The 14,735-nt window shown below is 34.6% G+C and overlaps 1 protein-coding gene across 5 annotated transcripts in view; it reads left to right on the top strand.

The window, feature by feature from the left end:
* Positions 1 to 12,515, top strand: part of WASF1 (WASP family member 1) — a 65,832-nt gene extending 53,317 nt beyond the window's left edge. Inside the window, exons 4-9 of one of the 5 annotated variants that reach the window (XM_077779973.1) lie at positions 3,826 to 3,979; positions 5,061 to 5,205; positions 6,691 to 6,863; positions 8,708 to 8,887; positions 9,975 to 10,603; positions 11,653 to 12,515. In XM_077779973.1, coding sequence (XP_077636099.1) covers positions 3,826 to 3,979; positions 5,061 to 5,205; positions 6,691 to 6,863; positions 8,708 to 8,887; positions 9,975 to 10,603; positions 11,653 to 11,810 — 1,439 coding nt within the window. In that variant the 3' untranslated portion in view covers positions 11,811 to 12,515. The remainder of the gene's footprint in view (positions 1 to 3,825; positions 3,980 to 5,060; positions 5,206 to 6,690; positions 6,864 to 8,707; positions 8,888 to 9,974; positions 10,604 to 11,652) is intronic. The other 4 variants (XM_077779977.1, XM_077779976.1, XM_077779975.1 and 1 more) reach the window with 4 other exon arrangements.
* Positions 12,516 to 14,735: the final 2,220 nt, after the last annotated feature.

The raw sequence follows: 14,735 nt of genomic DNA, 5'->3' as shown, positions 1-14,735 counted from the left end.
TCTTTTTTTCTTAAACAGCTTTATTGAGATATATTCATACACTGTACAATTAACCTGTCTAACATTAAAGTGTAAAATTCAGTGATTTTTAGTATATTCACAGAGTTAACACAACTATCACCATAATCAATTGTAGAACATTTTCATCACTCAACAAAGAAACCATATACCCATTTGCAGTTGCTCCTTATTTCCTCTTTCCCCCAGCTTCTAGCAGTCACTACTTTCAAATAGAAAATCTGTTTTCAAGTTCCATGGATTTGCCTATCCTGGACATTTCTTATGAATGGAATCATACAGCATATGACCTTTAGTGACTGACTTCTTTCCCTTAGCGTAACGTTTTCAATGTTGGTTCATGTTGTAGAATGTATTTGAATTTCCCTGATGACTAATGATATAGAGCATTTCCTCCAGGCTTGTAACCATGTAGAGACAAGTTATCCAGCAGGAAGTAATAGAGCTAGGATTTAAAACTAGGGTTTAAATGACTTATCAGACATGTGTGTGTCTTCTTTGGAGATCCTTTTCCCATTTTTAAATTAGAATATTTTTCTTTGTGTTGTTGAGTTATAAGAATTCTGTATATGTTCTTGATTTAAGTCCCTTATCAGATACATGATTTGCAAATATTTTCTCTCATTCTGTGGGAGATTTTTCTTAGTGATATCCTTTGAAGCATGTATATGTATATTAATTATACTTCATGAAATTCTTGAAATAATTGCTAGTAGTGAAAAGATATTTTATGACCATACATTCAGATGTGTCATTTACATCCAAATGTTTAAAAGTTAAACATTAAAGTTATATGCCACCTAATAATACATATAGGAGATAGTTCCTATATGTAACCAAAATAAAAATTAATAGTTTCAAAATACTATTAAATGTTTACAAATATCTTAGCACTCAGTTAAAATTGAAAACAAACATACACATAATAGTTAAATAACTTAAAAGTTATGTTTAAGTATTTTAAAAAATCTTAATGTGCCAGTAGCTATCAGAATTGTTTATAATTTCCTTTAAAGTTATGGGGAACATTGGAGAAGGATTCAGAATCTAAAAGCTGAATTGCTTAATTTGATATTGTTTAGAGGATATTGTATAGAAATGTTCTAAGTTATGTAACCTAGATTTTTTTTATAAAGCCTTTAACATTTTAATTTTATTTTTTTATTTTATTTTATTTTTTTACAAATAGTTTACTGTCAAATTAGTTTCCACATAACACTCAGTGCTCATCCCCACAAGTGCCCTCCTCCATGCCCATCCCTCCTCTCTCCCACATCCATCGGTCCTCAGTTTTTGTCAGCATTCAAGAGTCTCTCATGGTTTGCCTCTCTCCCTTTTCCCCACCATTTCTCCCCTTCTCTCCCCCTTGTTCCTCCATCAAGTTCCTCCTAATCCTCCTATACGTGCAAACATATGATATTTGTCCTTCTCTGCCTGACTTATTTCGCTCAGCATAACACCCTCAAGGTCCATCCATGTTGCTACACATGGCCAGATTTCATTGTTTCTCATTGCCATGTAGTATTCCATGGTATAGATAAACCACATCTTCTTGATCCATTCGTCCGTTGATGGACACTTAGGCTCTTTCCATGTTTTAGCTATTGTTGAGAGTGCTGCTATGAACATTGGGGTACATGTGCTCCTATGCATCAGCATTTCTGTATCCCTTGTGTAACCTAGATTTTTAAACTCAGTGGGAGTTCACATAAAGTAATATTATGAATGTAACACAAAGTACAGAGTATAATATCAGTATTTTTGTTCTTAAGTTACTATTAAATTAATTAAGTAGTGGTGAGAACTACCAATATAATTTAGAAAGTGTGTAAAAAAATGAGTTTTTAAACAAAGACCTATACAATACTATTTAATTATGTTTACAAATATTGTGTTGACTTATTGTGTTACATAGTACTATTTAAAAATCGGATATTGTTTTGGTAACTGGAAGTCTTGTCATAGTGGGCTGTTAATAAGACAAATGGTAAATGAGAGCAGTTGAAGTTGGAAGAGTGCTTATTACTTTATATGTTCTTTACATACTTGAGTAAGAAGGTTTTGAGAGACTAAACACTAGGTTCCATCTTGGTTATATACTTATGATAAATAAGTGGGGTGGGAGAATGACAAGAGTTGATCCATTTTGATTGTAGAAAACAGAGGCCACATCTGATGGCAGCCAGAGAACAGCATGTGTTCTCTGGGCAAAAGGGTCAATCTCAAAGGCAGACGCTACTGCTTTTATTCTGACTTTTCTATTTTGGGTTTTCTATTCTGACTCTACTGCTTATTAGCCATTTTGCCTTTGGCCAGTTATGTAATGTTTCCTAGTCTTCGTTTTCTTATATTTAAAATGGAATAATAATTTCTATTCTCATTGAATAAATTAAGTAAAAATTAGTTAAAGCATCTAGCACATACAGTGTACTCATTACATATCTTTCATATCACTCTTTAGTGAAAATGAGAAAAGATTTTTTCCTTCTCTGAATTTCATTTTGGTGTTTTTAAGTATATTACAAATCATACAGCAGGGAAATTGCTGGGAATGTAATCATGGTGTGGCCATTGTAGAGCCATACTGCTCCAGCTATTCCATAGATCTGAACATTCATGCTGAGTGAATACTTGTGAGGATGATAGAGATACTATTTTAGGGAGAAGAATAGTTTAAGGATTGCTTAAAGAAAAGTTTAAGAACTTGGTATATTATAAAGCATTTATCTGTGTACTTAAAACCATATTTATTAAATACGTAAGAAATCACCTACTTTTTTAATATCAGAAAGTCATTCCAAGAGTTAAGAATGTACTACTTTGGTACATTTTGTGGGCACCTGGGTGGCTCAGTCAGTTGAGTGTCTGACTTCAGCTCAGGTCATCATCTTGCAGTTCTTGAGTTCAAGCCCCGTGTCAGGCTCTGTGCTGACAGCTCAGAGCCTGGAGCCTACTTCAGATTCTGTGTCTCCCTCTCTCTCTGCCCCTCCCCTGCCAGCGCTGTGTCTCACTCTCAAAAATAAATAAGCATTTTTAAAAATGGAAAAAAATATTGGTGCAGTTCTTATTTTAACATGCTTCATGCTTCAAAAGAAAATGAGTAAATGAAATTATTTTAGATCATCATATATGTGGTGGAGCTCCGCTAGCTACTGGAGATACTAATAATGGACAAGACGGTCGTAGTCTTAGCTTATAGCTAAGTCAAGATCCTTATAGTCTAAGATAAAAGATAAGTGAAATAGATGATGATATAGATTGCCCAATACTTGGAAATAATTTCTTTATGGTAAAGTATGTTTTAAGTTTATAGCTTATGTATAATATTTATAGTCTAGCTAGCATAGAGGTCAACAGTATGTTTAGCCTAGAATGCCACTAAGGACTAAGTAATTCCTTCAGTGCAATTGGTATAAGCTAAATAAAAGTAATAAAGAGAAATGGGAGAAAAAGATTCTTTAAAAAGGGAAGAAGAGAATGTAGGTTAGTAGGGGCTGGTGATGGCAAATAGAAAAAAGAAAACATATTTTTTGCGGGAAACGTCGATATATTTCAGACATCATTACAGCCTTTGAGCCTTAGAAATCAAAGGTGCATTAAAACGTATCTGACTGGGAAGATCAGACACAAAATGATTATTGAGACATAATGATAGAGCATTTAAAATGTGGGTCCTGATTCTCAAGCCACTACAGGCACAACTGCCTGAGCCATGCTGACTCTCAAACAAGTACAGTATGTGAATTTGTCCTTATGTTAAATCCACTTAGTAAAATAAATAAAATACATTTTTGATTTTTGTTTTAGTGTCTTTGCAAGACATAACAATGAGAAAAGCTTTCCGAAGTTCTACAATTCAAGATCAGCAGCTTTTCGACCGCAAGACTTTGCCTATTCCGTTACAGGAGACATATGATGTTTGTGAACAGCCTCCACCTCTCAATATACTCACTCCATATAGGTCAGTGGGCTAATAAATATGAAGGCTGGCTATTTAATTTCATACTGCATGTTCAGATAAGTAGCAGTCTACCTTTGTATTCTCAGTCCCCAAGCATTCTTTATGTCACTGGACTTCTGACCGACACAGAGAACCCTCTTTATCCACCACCTTAGAAAACTTATGCTTTTTTCACAGGTGTGTTCCCAAGGTTCTGGCATACAAGAGACAAGACTTATTCAAGGGAGTTGTTTTGAGAAGTATTATTAGCAAAGCGAATGGCAAACTTATTAATATGAAAGGACAAGGAGTTATTATTGTCTTTTTAATGCAATATCTGGTCAGATGAAAATTTTTAAAGGGCTCAAAATTTCACCACACTAACAAAATTAATATCATTTTTGCTTGCTCATGTCTGCTCTTGATCTATATGCATTAAGCTTTTACATAATGAATACATAGAATCTATCTTAAAAATGTGTTTTACCATTTAAAATGATATCTGGAATTATTCAGACTTGCTATGGGGGTAGTTTCACATGACTTGTTAAATGGGTAATTTAAGATACACCACACATATCCTAAATAAAATGGTCTTCAGATACTTATTTGAAGCTGTTTTGTTAGTGTGCAAGTCATTGGATAAAAATAACTGTTACTACTAGAATGACTATTAAAGGAAATGTGGGAGGTTTCAAGATAATAAGTAAACCAGAGTATTAGAAGATACTCTTTGTAATGTCTCTATTGTAAATGATATTATTGCCTTTTCAGGGTTTTATCTTTGGCAGAACCTTTTGTGATTATTGGAGTTTCCCAGAAGACTTTTAGAAAAGTTGGTATTCAGCACTAGAGATGAAAATTGTCCATTTGTTCTTCAGATTAGTAACACCAACTCTGAAAAACACCTGGTTTTCCATTTTCCTTAGTTTTTTGTCTGATTTGTGAGAAGTATCTCCTTGATGCAGTATTCTAATTTATTTTGTCAGTATTTTCACACATTCTGTATTTCACTGGTAGAAAAAACATTTTAGTAAAATTATTCTGATTGCCTCTCTAAGTCTTGGTGATAAATGTTTTAATTGATATTTTTTTATTTCAGAGATGATGGTAAAGAAGGTTTGAAATTTTATACCAATCCCTCATATTTCTTTGATCTATGGAAAGAAAAAATGTTGCAAGATACAGAGGATAAGAGAAAGGAAAAGAGGAAACAGAAGGTATTACAAGAGATTCAAAAAATTGAAGTTAGTTTTCATGTATTTGTGTTTTGTTGCATACATGGAACTTTATTAATCTTGTACTTTGTCAGTTTTATACTGAAGTCTTTATAACCACACAGGAAAGTCACAGACTCATTGGGGAACAAATTAGCAATCAGACTCTTATATTGTGGCATGATAAGTGCCATAACAGAGGTGTGCATGGAGGTTTTAGGTAGCCCAGAACAGCACCTGCTTTAGCCAGAGGAGAGGGTTGGTAAACACTTTCAACAAAGCTTATAATAAATATCAAAGAACAAATAGGAATTGTGGACCAGGGAAGAGGAGGGCATTCTGGTAAGAAGGGATGAAGGAATTATTTTACAGATATTGGCAAAGTAGATTAAGCTAATATTTTCTTAACATAGATCACATCCTAAATGTTTTGGAAAGACTATTATAGTCCTTCTAAATTCCCGTTATCTGTCTGCTGTGTTACCAAATCCTACTTTATAATAAAATTCATTTGGATCTGTTTTATTCCGTGTTGATGAGAATTAGAAATAAAGAAAGAAGCAAAATTGGATTTAGGCAGAATTATGAAAGAGGCAAAATCTGTCCTCATCATCCCTCTGTTTCTTCTGTAGCTATCTCTCCTTTCCTCCCTTTTCCCCATAATGCCTTCATGTTATTATTTTCTGTACTAGACAGTATCCCACTGTTCTAGCCAGAGTTTACAAACCGGTGACTGGCAGCTCAGAATATGCCTGCAATCAGTGTTTTGTTGGACAAACACAATGGTTTTAAAATTTTTGAACTGGAAAGCCTTAGATGGATGTGCTTATTTAGTCAGTGTAGTCCTCATCTTATGCCTGACTTTTTTGATTATGTATGTGATCTGCTTAGCCCCTTTGGGCATTTGACTTTGTTATACCTACTCTAGACCCCTCTGTGCTTTTTCCCACAATTTGATTTATTTTGTGTTCTTTTTTTTTTTTTTTTTTTTTTTTTTTTTTTTTTTTTTTGATATCCCATTTTCTGTTGAGTGATACAGTTATAATGAGTTAATTAGATGGTTGGATTTTTTCTAATGTATTGGCTGGCTAATTGGTCACTTTCCAGATTACATAGCCTTAATAAAATTTCAAGTTTTGGTTAAAAGTAGGCAGTGTCATTAATGGTAGAAATTTCACTCATTATAGCAGCAAAAACTAATAGATGTGGGAGCAGAATTGGTGAATCTGTTTTTCATCTGGAAGGACTTTCTGACCTCAAATTTTACTATTTAGGCATACTATTTTTATCTGGTGCATCAATTCAAATCAGAAGTTAAAGAAACATGACAAGAAACTGGGATTGCAAGCAAACTAAGATTTAATTCCGAATGTACAAATGAACTGTCTCTATCTTTATATTATGATGGCATTGTCTTTTTCAGTATTAATGTTAGAATTTATTTTGATTGTTATAACTTCTTTTTAAAAACTTAGCACCTCAGCATTTGGCTTTGTTTCAATACATCTGTTATAGCAGAAAAATCTAGATCGTCCTCATGAACCAGAAAAAGTGCCAAGAGCACCTCATGACAGGCGGAGAGAATGGCAGAAGCTGGCCCAAGGTCCAGAGCTGGCTGAAGATGATGCTAATCTCTTACATAAGCATATTGAAGTTGCTAATGGCCCAGCCTCTCATTTTGAAACAAGGTTTCTTTTCTTTTGTTTGTTTTTAACAAAATTGATGATAAAACACTGGCTTTATTTCTAATATCTGTGCCTCTTAAGTCCTACTTAGGTAGGTCCTGAACTGTTCAACCAACTACTTTAGCTATAGAAATAATTTTGAAACTCTGACCACTGTGAGCCTATTAAAGTCTGATCATGGGCAGGTCATTTTCATACCTGGATTTTGCTTTTGTCATCTATAGAAAGAGGTGGTTGGAGGAGATGATCTTCTGGGTTTCATATGAAATCTTAGCGCTCTCAGTATGTCAGGCAGAGTCTGCTATAACTTGGCAATAGAGCAATGGGGTCTGGAATTTTTTTTTTTTTAAATATTACAGATTCACTAAATATAAAAGAGGAACTGAGAAAGGGTAATATTTTGTTTCTTTTTCTTTCTCCTGACTTCCTTTCTATACCACATCTCCCACCTCAGTTATACCAGGACTTTTTAAACAAAATCACTCACATCCCCTTTTGGCAGAACTATAGAATAGGTCTTTTTCCTTTCTCAGTAGCCAGGGGCCCCATCTAAGTAACATGCTACCCTAATAAACATTATACTAGCATCTCTCTGTGAAGAAATTTGTGTGTAGTTGGCTGATTATAGTTATTATTATATAATAAGTATTGATTTTTGAATGGAAAAGAGCTTAAAGGTTTTTTTGAAATAATACATGTAAAATATTAGGCCAATATCTTAGCCAGTTAGGAGTAATATATGTGTAAGATACTTATATGCATTACTGAAAGAAAAAGACTGAAAGAATTGAGATTTATTTTTTTAATAATCTATAGATAAACATCTATTTCTACTACTGTTAAGTAATTACAGTATTACCTGATCCAGTAGTATAAGTACAATATAGTTGATCCTTGAACAGCAAGGGAGTTAAGGGCACCAGTCCCTTTTGCAGTTGAAAATTCACATGTAACTTTTGACTCCCCCAAAATTTAACTACTAATAGCCTACTGTTGACTGGGAAGACTTAACTGAGAACATAAATAATCCATAACATATATTTTGTGTGCTATATGTATTGTATACTGTACTCTTACAATAAAGCTACAGAAATAAATGTTAAGAAAATCATAAGGAAAATACATTTACAGTGCTTTACTGTAAAAAAAATCCTCATATAAGTGGACCTGCTCAGTTTAAACCTCTGTTCAAGTCAGCTGTAATTTCTAACTTGCTTTGTGTACATGTGTCCCCAACATGCACTACAATCAGTAAATATCTATAAACCTTAACATGCTCAGGGTATCTAAAATTTTGCTTAAATCTGATCTTACGTCGTTTGTTGCTTTGTTACTCAGTTATTTTCTGAGTACCCTAACACCTTTGAAAACATCAAAAAGACAAAACGATGTTGTTAGTCATCCTTGTGGTGCTAGTATCATGGAGGCCTTTCTTGCTGAAACAAGACATTTGGAAGTCATTTAGGTTTGAGATTCCAGTGTTCATATTCTAGCTTTTTGTCATTGATAGCTTGTTTAAAAAAACAAAAGAGGGGTACATATCTTTGAACACAATTTGCTAAAAGTTAATTCTTGTTTATGAGATTCTGTAATACTTTTTATCCTTGTGAATCAAATTAGTATTATGTTAGAAAATAATAAAGTAACTGCAAGGAAAAGTTGCACTATGAGCACCATTCTTTCTTTTAAAAGCAAAATAAGTGTAATAAATTTCTGAAGTTTCTTAAAGTGATTAAAACATTGTCATTCAAAAGATAAATCCTAAATGTCTCCTGTACAACACTTTATGCCACCAGTAATTCAAGAAAAATAACACTGATACTGAATTTTTTTTTTTTTTTTTTTAGACCTCAGACATATGTGGATCATATGGATGGATCTTACTCACTTTCTGCCTTGCCATTTAGTCAGATGAGTGAGCTTCTGACTAGAGCTGAGGAAAGGGTCTTAGTCAGACCACACGAACCTCCTCCACCCCCACCAATGCACGGAGCGGGAGATGCGAAACCCATACCTACCTGTATCAGGTATGTTGGGACAAGCACTTGATATTTCTTCTCAGGGGTTGGTAACCTTTTTCTCGAAAGGATCAGTTAACAAAAGTTTTCGGCTTTGTGGACATACGGTTTCTGTCATAACTACTCGATTCTGCCATTGTTCCCTAAAAACAGCCATAGACAGGCTATACATAAATGACTGGGTTCCAACAAAACCTTATTTACAAAAACAGGGAGCAATTCAGATTTGACCTGTGGGATGTAATTTGCCAGCCTCTGATAAGAGCTGACCCGTTCTCTCGGGAAAAATGTAGCTAATGAGAATTTAAAGATTAGGGTATGTTTCATTTTATCATACCTTTATTATCAAGCACATGATATGTTGTATATTAATAAAAATTATGAATATCTACAATGTGGTAAGGAACTAGGAAATGGGAATCAAAGATGTGATTCTAAGTGTTAATTTGTTATTGGGAGTAGTCTGAGAATTTGAGAAAGAATAGGCAATTACTCATAATTTTGAGTAAAGCACTTTTGACATTTAATTTTGTCCATTGCTCTCCAGATTATAAAATTTTTAATAGGTAAATAGAGATCAGCTTTATAATTTTCAGTTAAAAAGATCAACCTCCTGTCCCTGAGTCACTCAATGTTCCATCCTCAGGAAGGGAGTCATAATTTTCCTCTTGTGGTTTGTAATTAGATGTTATTGATTTAGCTAAAATGACATATGATGAGTCTTACTAGCCTCAGTGTAAATGCAGCATTGTAATGACCACAGGTATTGCTACAAGTATTGTAATATGATATATGTTGAGTCATTATAAAGACTCCTATCACAGCATAAAATTGAGCATTTTATTTATCAAAGTAAGCTTAAAATGCTTGAGAGTATTCTGACAGGTGCATGAATGGATGAGATGAATGTTACAGATGAAAGTACCACCTATTAATTTTCTGGGTGTATTTATTTCTTCCTAAATACTGAGGAATTTTTATTGTCTATAGGAACATGTTAATTCATCTACCTTGATATAATTACTGATAGTCATATATGTCATGTGGTTAGGTTTTTCCCTTTGAATAACTTCCTGGGATTTCTTTATCTTTTCAGTTCTGCTACAGGTTTGATAGAAAATCGCCCTCAGTCACCAGCTACAGGCAGGACACCTGTGTTTGTGAGCCCTACCCCCCCACCTCCTCCACCTCCTCTTCCATCTGCTTTGTCAACTTCTTCATTAAGAGCTTCAATGACTTCAACTCCTCCCCCACCAGTACCTCCCCCACCTCCACCTCCAGCCACTGCTTTGCAAGCTCCAGCAGTACCACCACCTCCAGCTCCTCTTCAGATCGCCCCTGGAGTTCTTCACCCAGCTCCTCCTCCAATTGCACCTCCTCTAGTACAGCCCTCTCCACCGGTAGCTAGAGCTGCCCCAGTATGTGAGACTGTACCAGTTCATCCACTCCCACAGGGTGAAGTCCAAGGGCTGCCTCCACCCCCACCTCCGCCTCCTCTGCCACCACCAGGCATTCGACCATCATCACCTGTCACAGTTGCAGCTCTTACTCATCCTCCCTCTGGGCTACATCCAGCTCCATCTACTGCCCCAGGTCCCCATGTTCCATTAATGCCTCCATCTCCTCCATCACAAGTTATACCTGCTTCTGAGCCAAAGCGTCATCCATCAACTCTACCTGTAATCAGTGACGCCAGGAGTGTACTTCTGGAAGCAATACGAAAAGGTAACCTTTCTCAAGGCTGTTAAAAGCATTGTTGTGGTAGCATTAGAAACTTTCTAAATATTTTACACAATAACATTTTCCTTGCTTACAAAATTGTGATGATAAGTGTTTTGGTACAAATGGTTTTTAGGAAGGAAAGCTATGTTCAACTTATATTTTTTTAAGTTTTATTTATTTTTAGAGTGCATGGGAGTAGGGATGAACCCGCAGGCTCCACGCTGTCAGTGACGAGCCTGACATGTGGCTGTATCTCCCAAACTGTAGGTCATGATCTGAGCCAAAATCAAGAGTGAGCCACCCAGGCACCCTTAACTTTTATTTTAAAGCATTTGCCAGAAAATATATCACATTTAATTATTTTCCTACTGTAGGGATTCTTAAAATGTTTATTGAATGAATGAGAGTATCAAACTTCTAAGTTATAGAAAATTTAGTTAAAATCCTTTATTTGTATTTAGTATGTATGGCAGCTCTTTTAAAAATGGTATTTTCTTCAGAGTAAGGCTGTCTATTTGGTGTATCAGTGATACTTGCTCTATCAGATGTGTTTACAGGATTAAAGTTCCTCCCTTAGTAACAAAGGAAAGACTTCTCATATTCATTCATTTATTCAGCCAACATTTTCTAAGCATCTGCTATAAACCAGACACTAACAATATAGAGTGAATAATAGTGCCTTTCCCTCAAGTACTGGGGAGAGTAAAGCCACAGAAAACATATTCAACAATGTTTATTTGACCACTGGTTAACTTTTCAGGGGGGTTTGGTGAGTAGGGAGGCACAGTAGACCATCGTGGCTAAATAAACTGTAGATATTCACTGGGCTGCCTGGTAAGTTTGACCAACTAATATCGCAGAGAATGAAAGAAATAATTGACCAAATTAATATGATTCTAAGCATGATCCCTTCAAATTATTTTTAATCGATCTTGCTTTTTATTTTCCTCTTAGTATTTCTCACATGTGTTTGATTTTATTCCAGAAAGATGAATAATATGTTGTATTTAGTATCTTGGCTTACAATGAATGCTTTGGTTTTTCTCTATCAGGTATTCAGCTACGCAAAGTAGAAGAGCAGCGTGAACAGGAAGCTAAACATGAACGCATTGAAAATGATGTTGCCACCATCCTGTCTCGCCGCATTGCTGTGGAATATAGTGATTCAGAAGATGATTCAGAATTTGATGAAGTAGATTGGTTGGAGTAAGAAAAATACAGTGATAAATATTACAAAACTGAATGCAGATGTCCTTTGTGGTGCTTGTTCTTTGAAAATGTTTGGTCATTCCAGTGTTTTGCTTTTTTTTCCTTATGATAAATAACCCTTTTCCTTCATAATTTTTGATTTCTAAGAAAAATATTAGCATACACTTCAAACTAAATGTTTTACAGTGGCTTATCTTTTTTATTTTTCCCTGAAAAGATAATTTGGTCAAATAAACCACTAAGTATTAAGCATGGACAGCTATTGCTAGAGTAGCAGATTCAGTTTTTTGATATATCTTAATTGTGCACTTTGTGAATTTTAATTTAAAGAAAGCAACTGAGATTGAAATCTTGAGGGCAGCTGTATCTATTAATGAGCCTTATTTCATTTCCTGACGTTTTAAAAGAAGAAACACTGCCTTGATTATATGAATACACTCAGAAAGTACATTTAGCTAGTAGTATTGAATTCTCTTAAAGGAATGCTTGAATTTTTTTTAATTATTGTTTTACTGTTTTAAATACTTGCCTTATTTGAATGTTTAGCAGTACCCCTTCCCACTTATATATTGTGTGGTACGATTTTGCTTGCCTATAAGAGTTTAAAAAATTTCCATGTGAAATACTCGGACATAAACATACATGTAACTTACATTAACTGTTAAGATTAACAGTCTGATTTAATAAATGGTTCATTTTAAAGGTTCATGGGTGTTGTTCTTTGAATAAAACTATTTCTGATAACTTGTCAAATATATATATAAAGTAGGTTTTAAATACATAGATAGTAAGTAAAAAAATTTAAAAGCCACTTAAGCTTACAATTTCCTCTTAGTTATACTGATTCATGTTGTCTTGTGTATAAAGATAGCTTTTAATATCATTTTTTTTCCCTAAGGTCATAAAGGTAACATTTTTATAATTCCTTATGCTCTTAAATTAAAATCTCAATTTGCTGTCTAATTTCAGTACACCTTGACTTCAGTTTAACAGCATTCTTGAAATCATGTTTTGCAATGATAAAGTGATTTGTTAATGTTTACACAATCCAGATTCAAGGATGGAGGGAATCTAGCAGCATTCATACTAGATTGATTCATCTAGCAGCATTCATACTAGATTGTTTCATGTGAAGGTTTGGTAGCCGGACTGTTAAAGTGACTGCAGCCTTCATCCTTGTTTCTACCCCTTTCACAGTGCAGTTTCTAGCCCCTCCCATCAAGAGATCGTTTCTTTTCCCTCCCACCCTTTGATTCTGAGTGTTTTGAGACTGTTTAAGCCAGTAGCATTGTCCCAGGTTAATCTCTTGGTAGCCTGCTGGAAGATCAGAAACCTCATGCAGAGAGCTTTGCTGGGTGAGACCATCTTAGAGTAGCCAAGCAAAGCTCACCTGCTGGCCCACTGTACACAGATGAGCAAGGCTAACCAAGATTTGCACAGCCCAGAAGAATTGTTCAATTGATCTATACATTTATGAGCAAATAAAATAATACGTATTGTCCTACAAAATCTGAGTTTTGAGATGGATAACTTCACACAGCATTATTACAGCACGAATAGATAGCTGATAGATGAGGTCATTGGTAACTTGATAATTTGAAGGTTATTTAGGTAGGTAACTAATGATCTGTACCCTTTGTGGTATAGGAATGAGGAACTAAGTTCTATTGTGGCAGTAGTTTGAACATAAAAAATTTTTTCCTAATATGTCTAATTAACAAAAGATTTGCTTCCCTCTTTTGGGTAGCTTTGCCTAGAACAAGAAATTGGATGGCCATTTGAGATTTCTTTCAAACTTTACAAAACTAAAGCTCACTTGTGGCCAGTAACCAAAATGTAATGGTACTGGCATTAGAGTACTTAAGAGTAATAAAAAAGGAAATGGTTGAAGACCTCTTAATAATAGAAGTGGATCCGTTTTATAGCCTGGCAGTACATATCCTAAATCGTTTGATAGATTATTCTGTTGTTTTTCAGAACATTCCTGAGAGATAAGAAAGTGCCCACAGACAGAAGAGGCCATATATGTTGTGTCTATTTTGAAATCAAAATAACCTTTTGGTCTAGATATTCAGCTTAACTTGGTGAGAGAATTTTGGAACAAATCATTCAGTGGTCAATTTTAATACCATAAGAATAAAAGTTACTAGATAATTAGTTTCTTCTTATTGAATTATATTACTGTTCCATTAGGTCATGAATTATAGAGGTAGAAAAATGAATTGTATATCATGGGGAAATAATTGGCTTCACTTGTTTTGGTCAAAATTGTCACCTGTTTACCTTCATATTACCAAATTCACTTTGAATCTTTAAGTTTTTTGACCTTTAGTCTGTATGTATCAAACACATACAGAATATATTTGTGTATTGTATTTTGTGTATATTTTTCAAAAGCTGTCTTTGGCTTTTGTGTGTCTGTGACACTGTTCCTTCTCCTTCACAATAATGTGAGGACAGAGGAGGAAGAGGGAAATACCTAGCAGCAGTGCAGTTGGGGATAACATTCAGTCATTATAGAGAGAAAGAATGTGTCTATAACTTTTTCTAACACATATTTGCAAGCTGCCTATTTATAAGTAATTTCAAGCTATAACTATCACTTTTCATAACTTTATTTGGGCAGACAAGATGACTTCTGAAGCATTTTCATGTTATAAATAGTTATTAAAAGACAATTAAGAACTATGTTCATTTGGATTGGGCTCTATAAACTATGAAACACCTCCCTTCGTTTCCAGAAAGCCCTACCCTTTCTTCAGCAACGATCTTCCATCCATATTTTTATGAAGTCTTCTCAGATCGCCACAACTAGAGTTCACATATATTTCTTTTCAATTTCTCTAGTTCTTTTATTATAAGCTTCCTTCAAGTATACTGAAATGCCATTTTGCGTTGCAGTTATTACCTATTTGAACTTGCCAAA

The sequence above is a fragment of the Crocuta crocuta genome, unplaced genomic scaffold, assembly GCF_008692635.1.
Source record: "Crocuta crocuta isolate KB4526 unplaced genomic scaffold, BGI_CrCroc_1.0 scaffold147, whole genome shotgun sequence".
NCBI lineage: Eukaryota > Metazoa > Chordata > Mammalia > Carnivora > Hyaenidae > Crocuta > Crocuta crocuta.
Note: the sequence above shows the minus strand (reverse complement) of the source record. Positions and strands in the feature narration are given on the sequence as shown.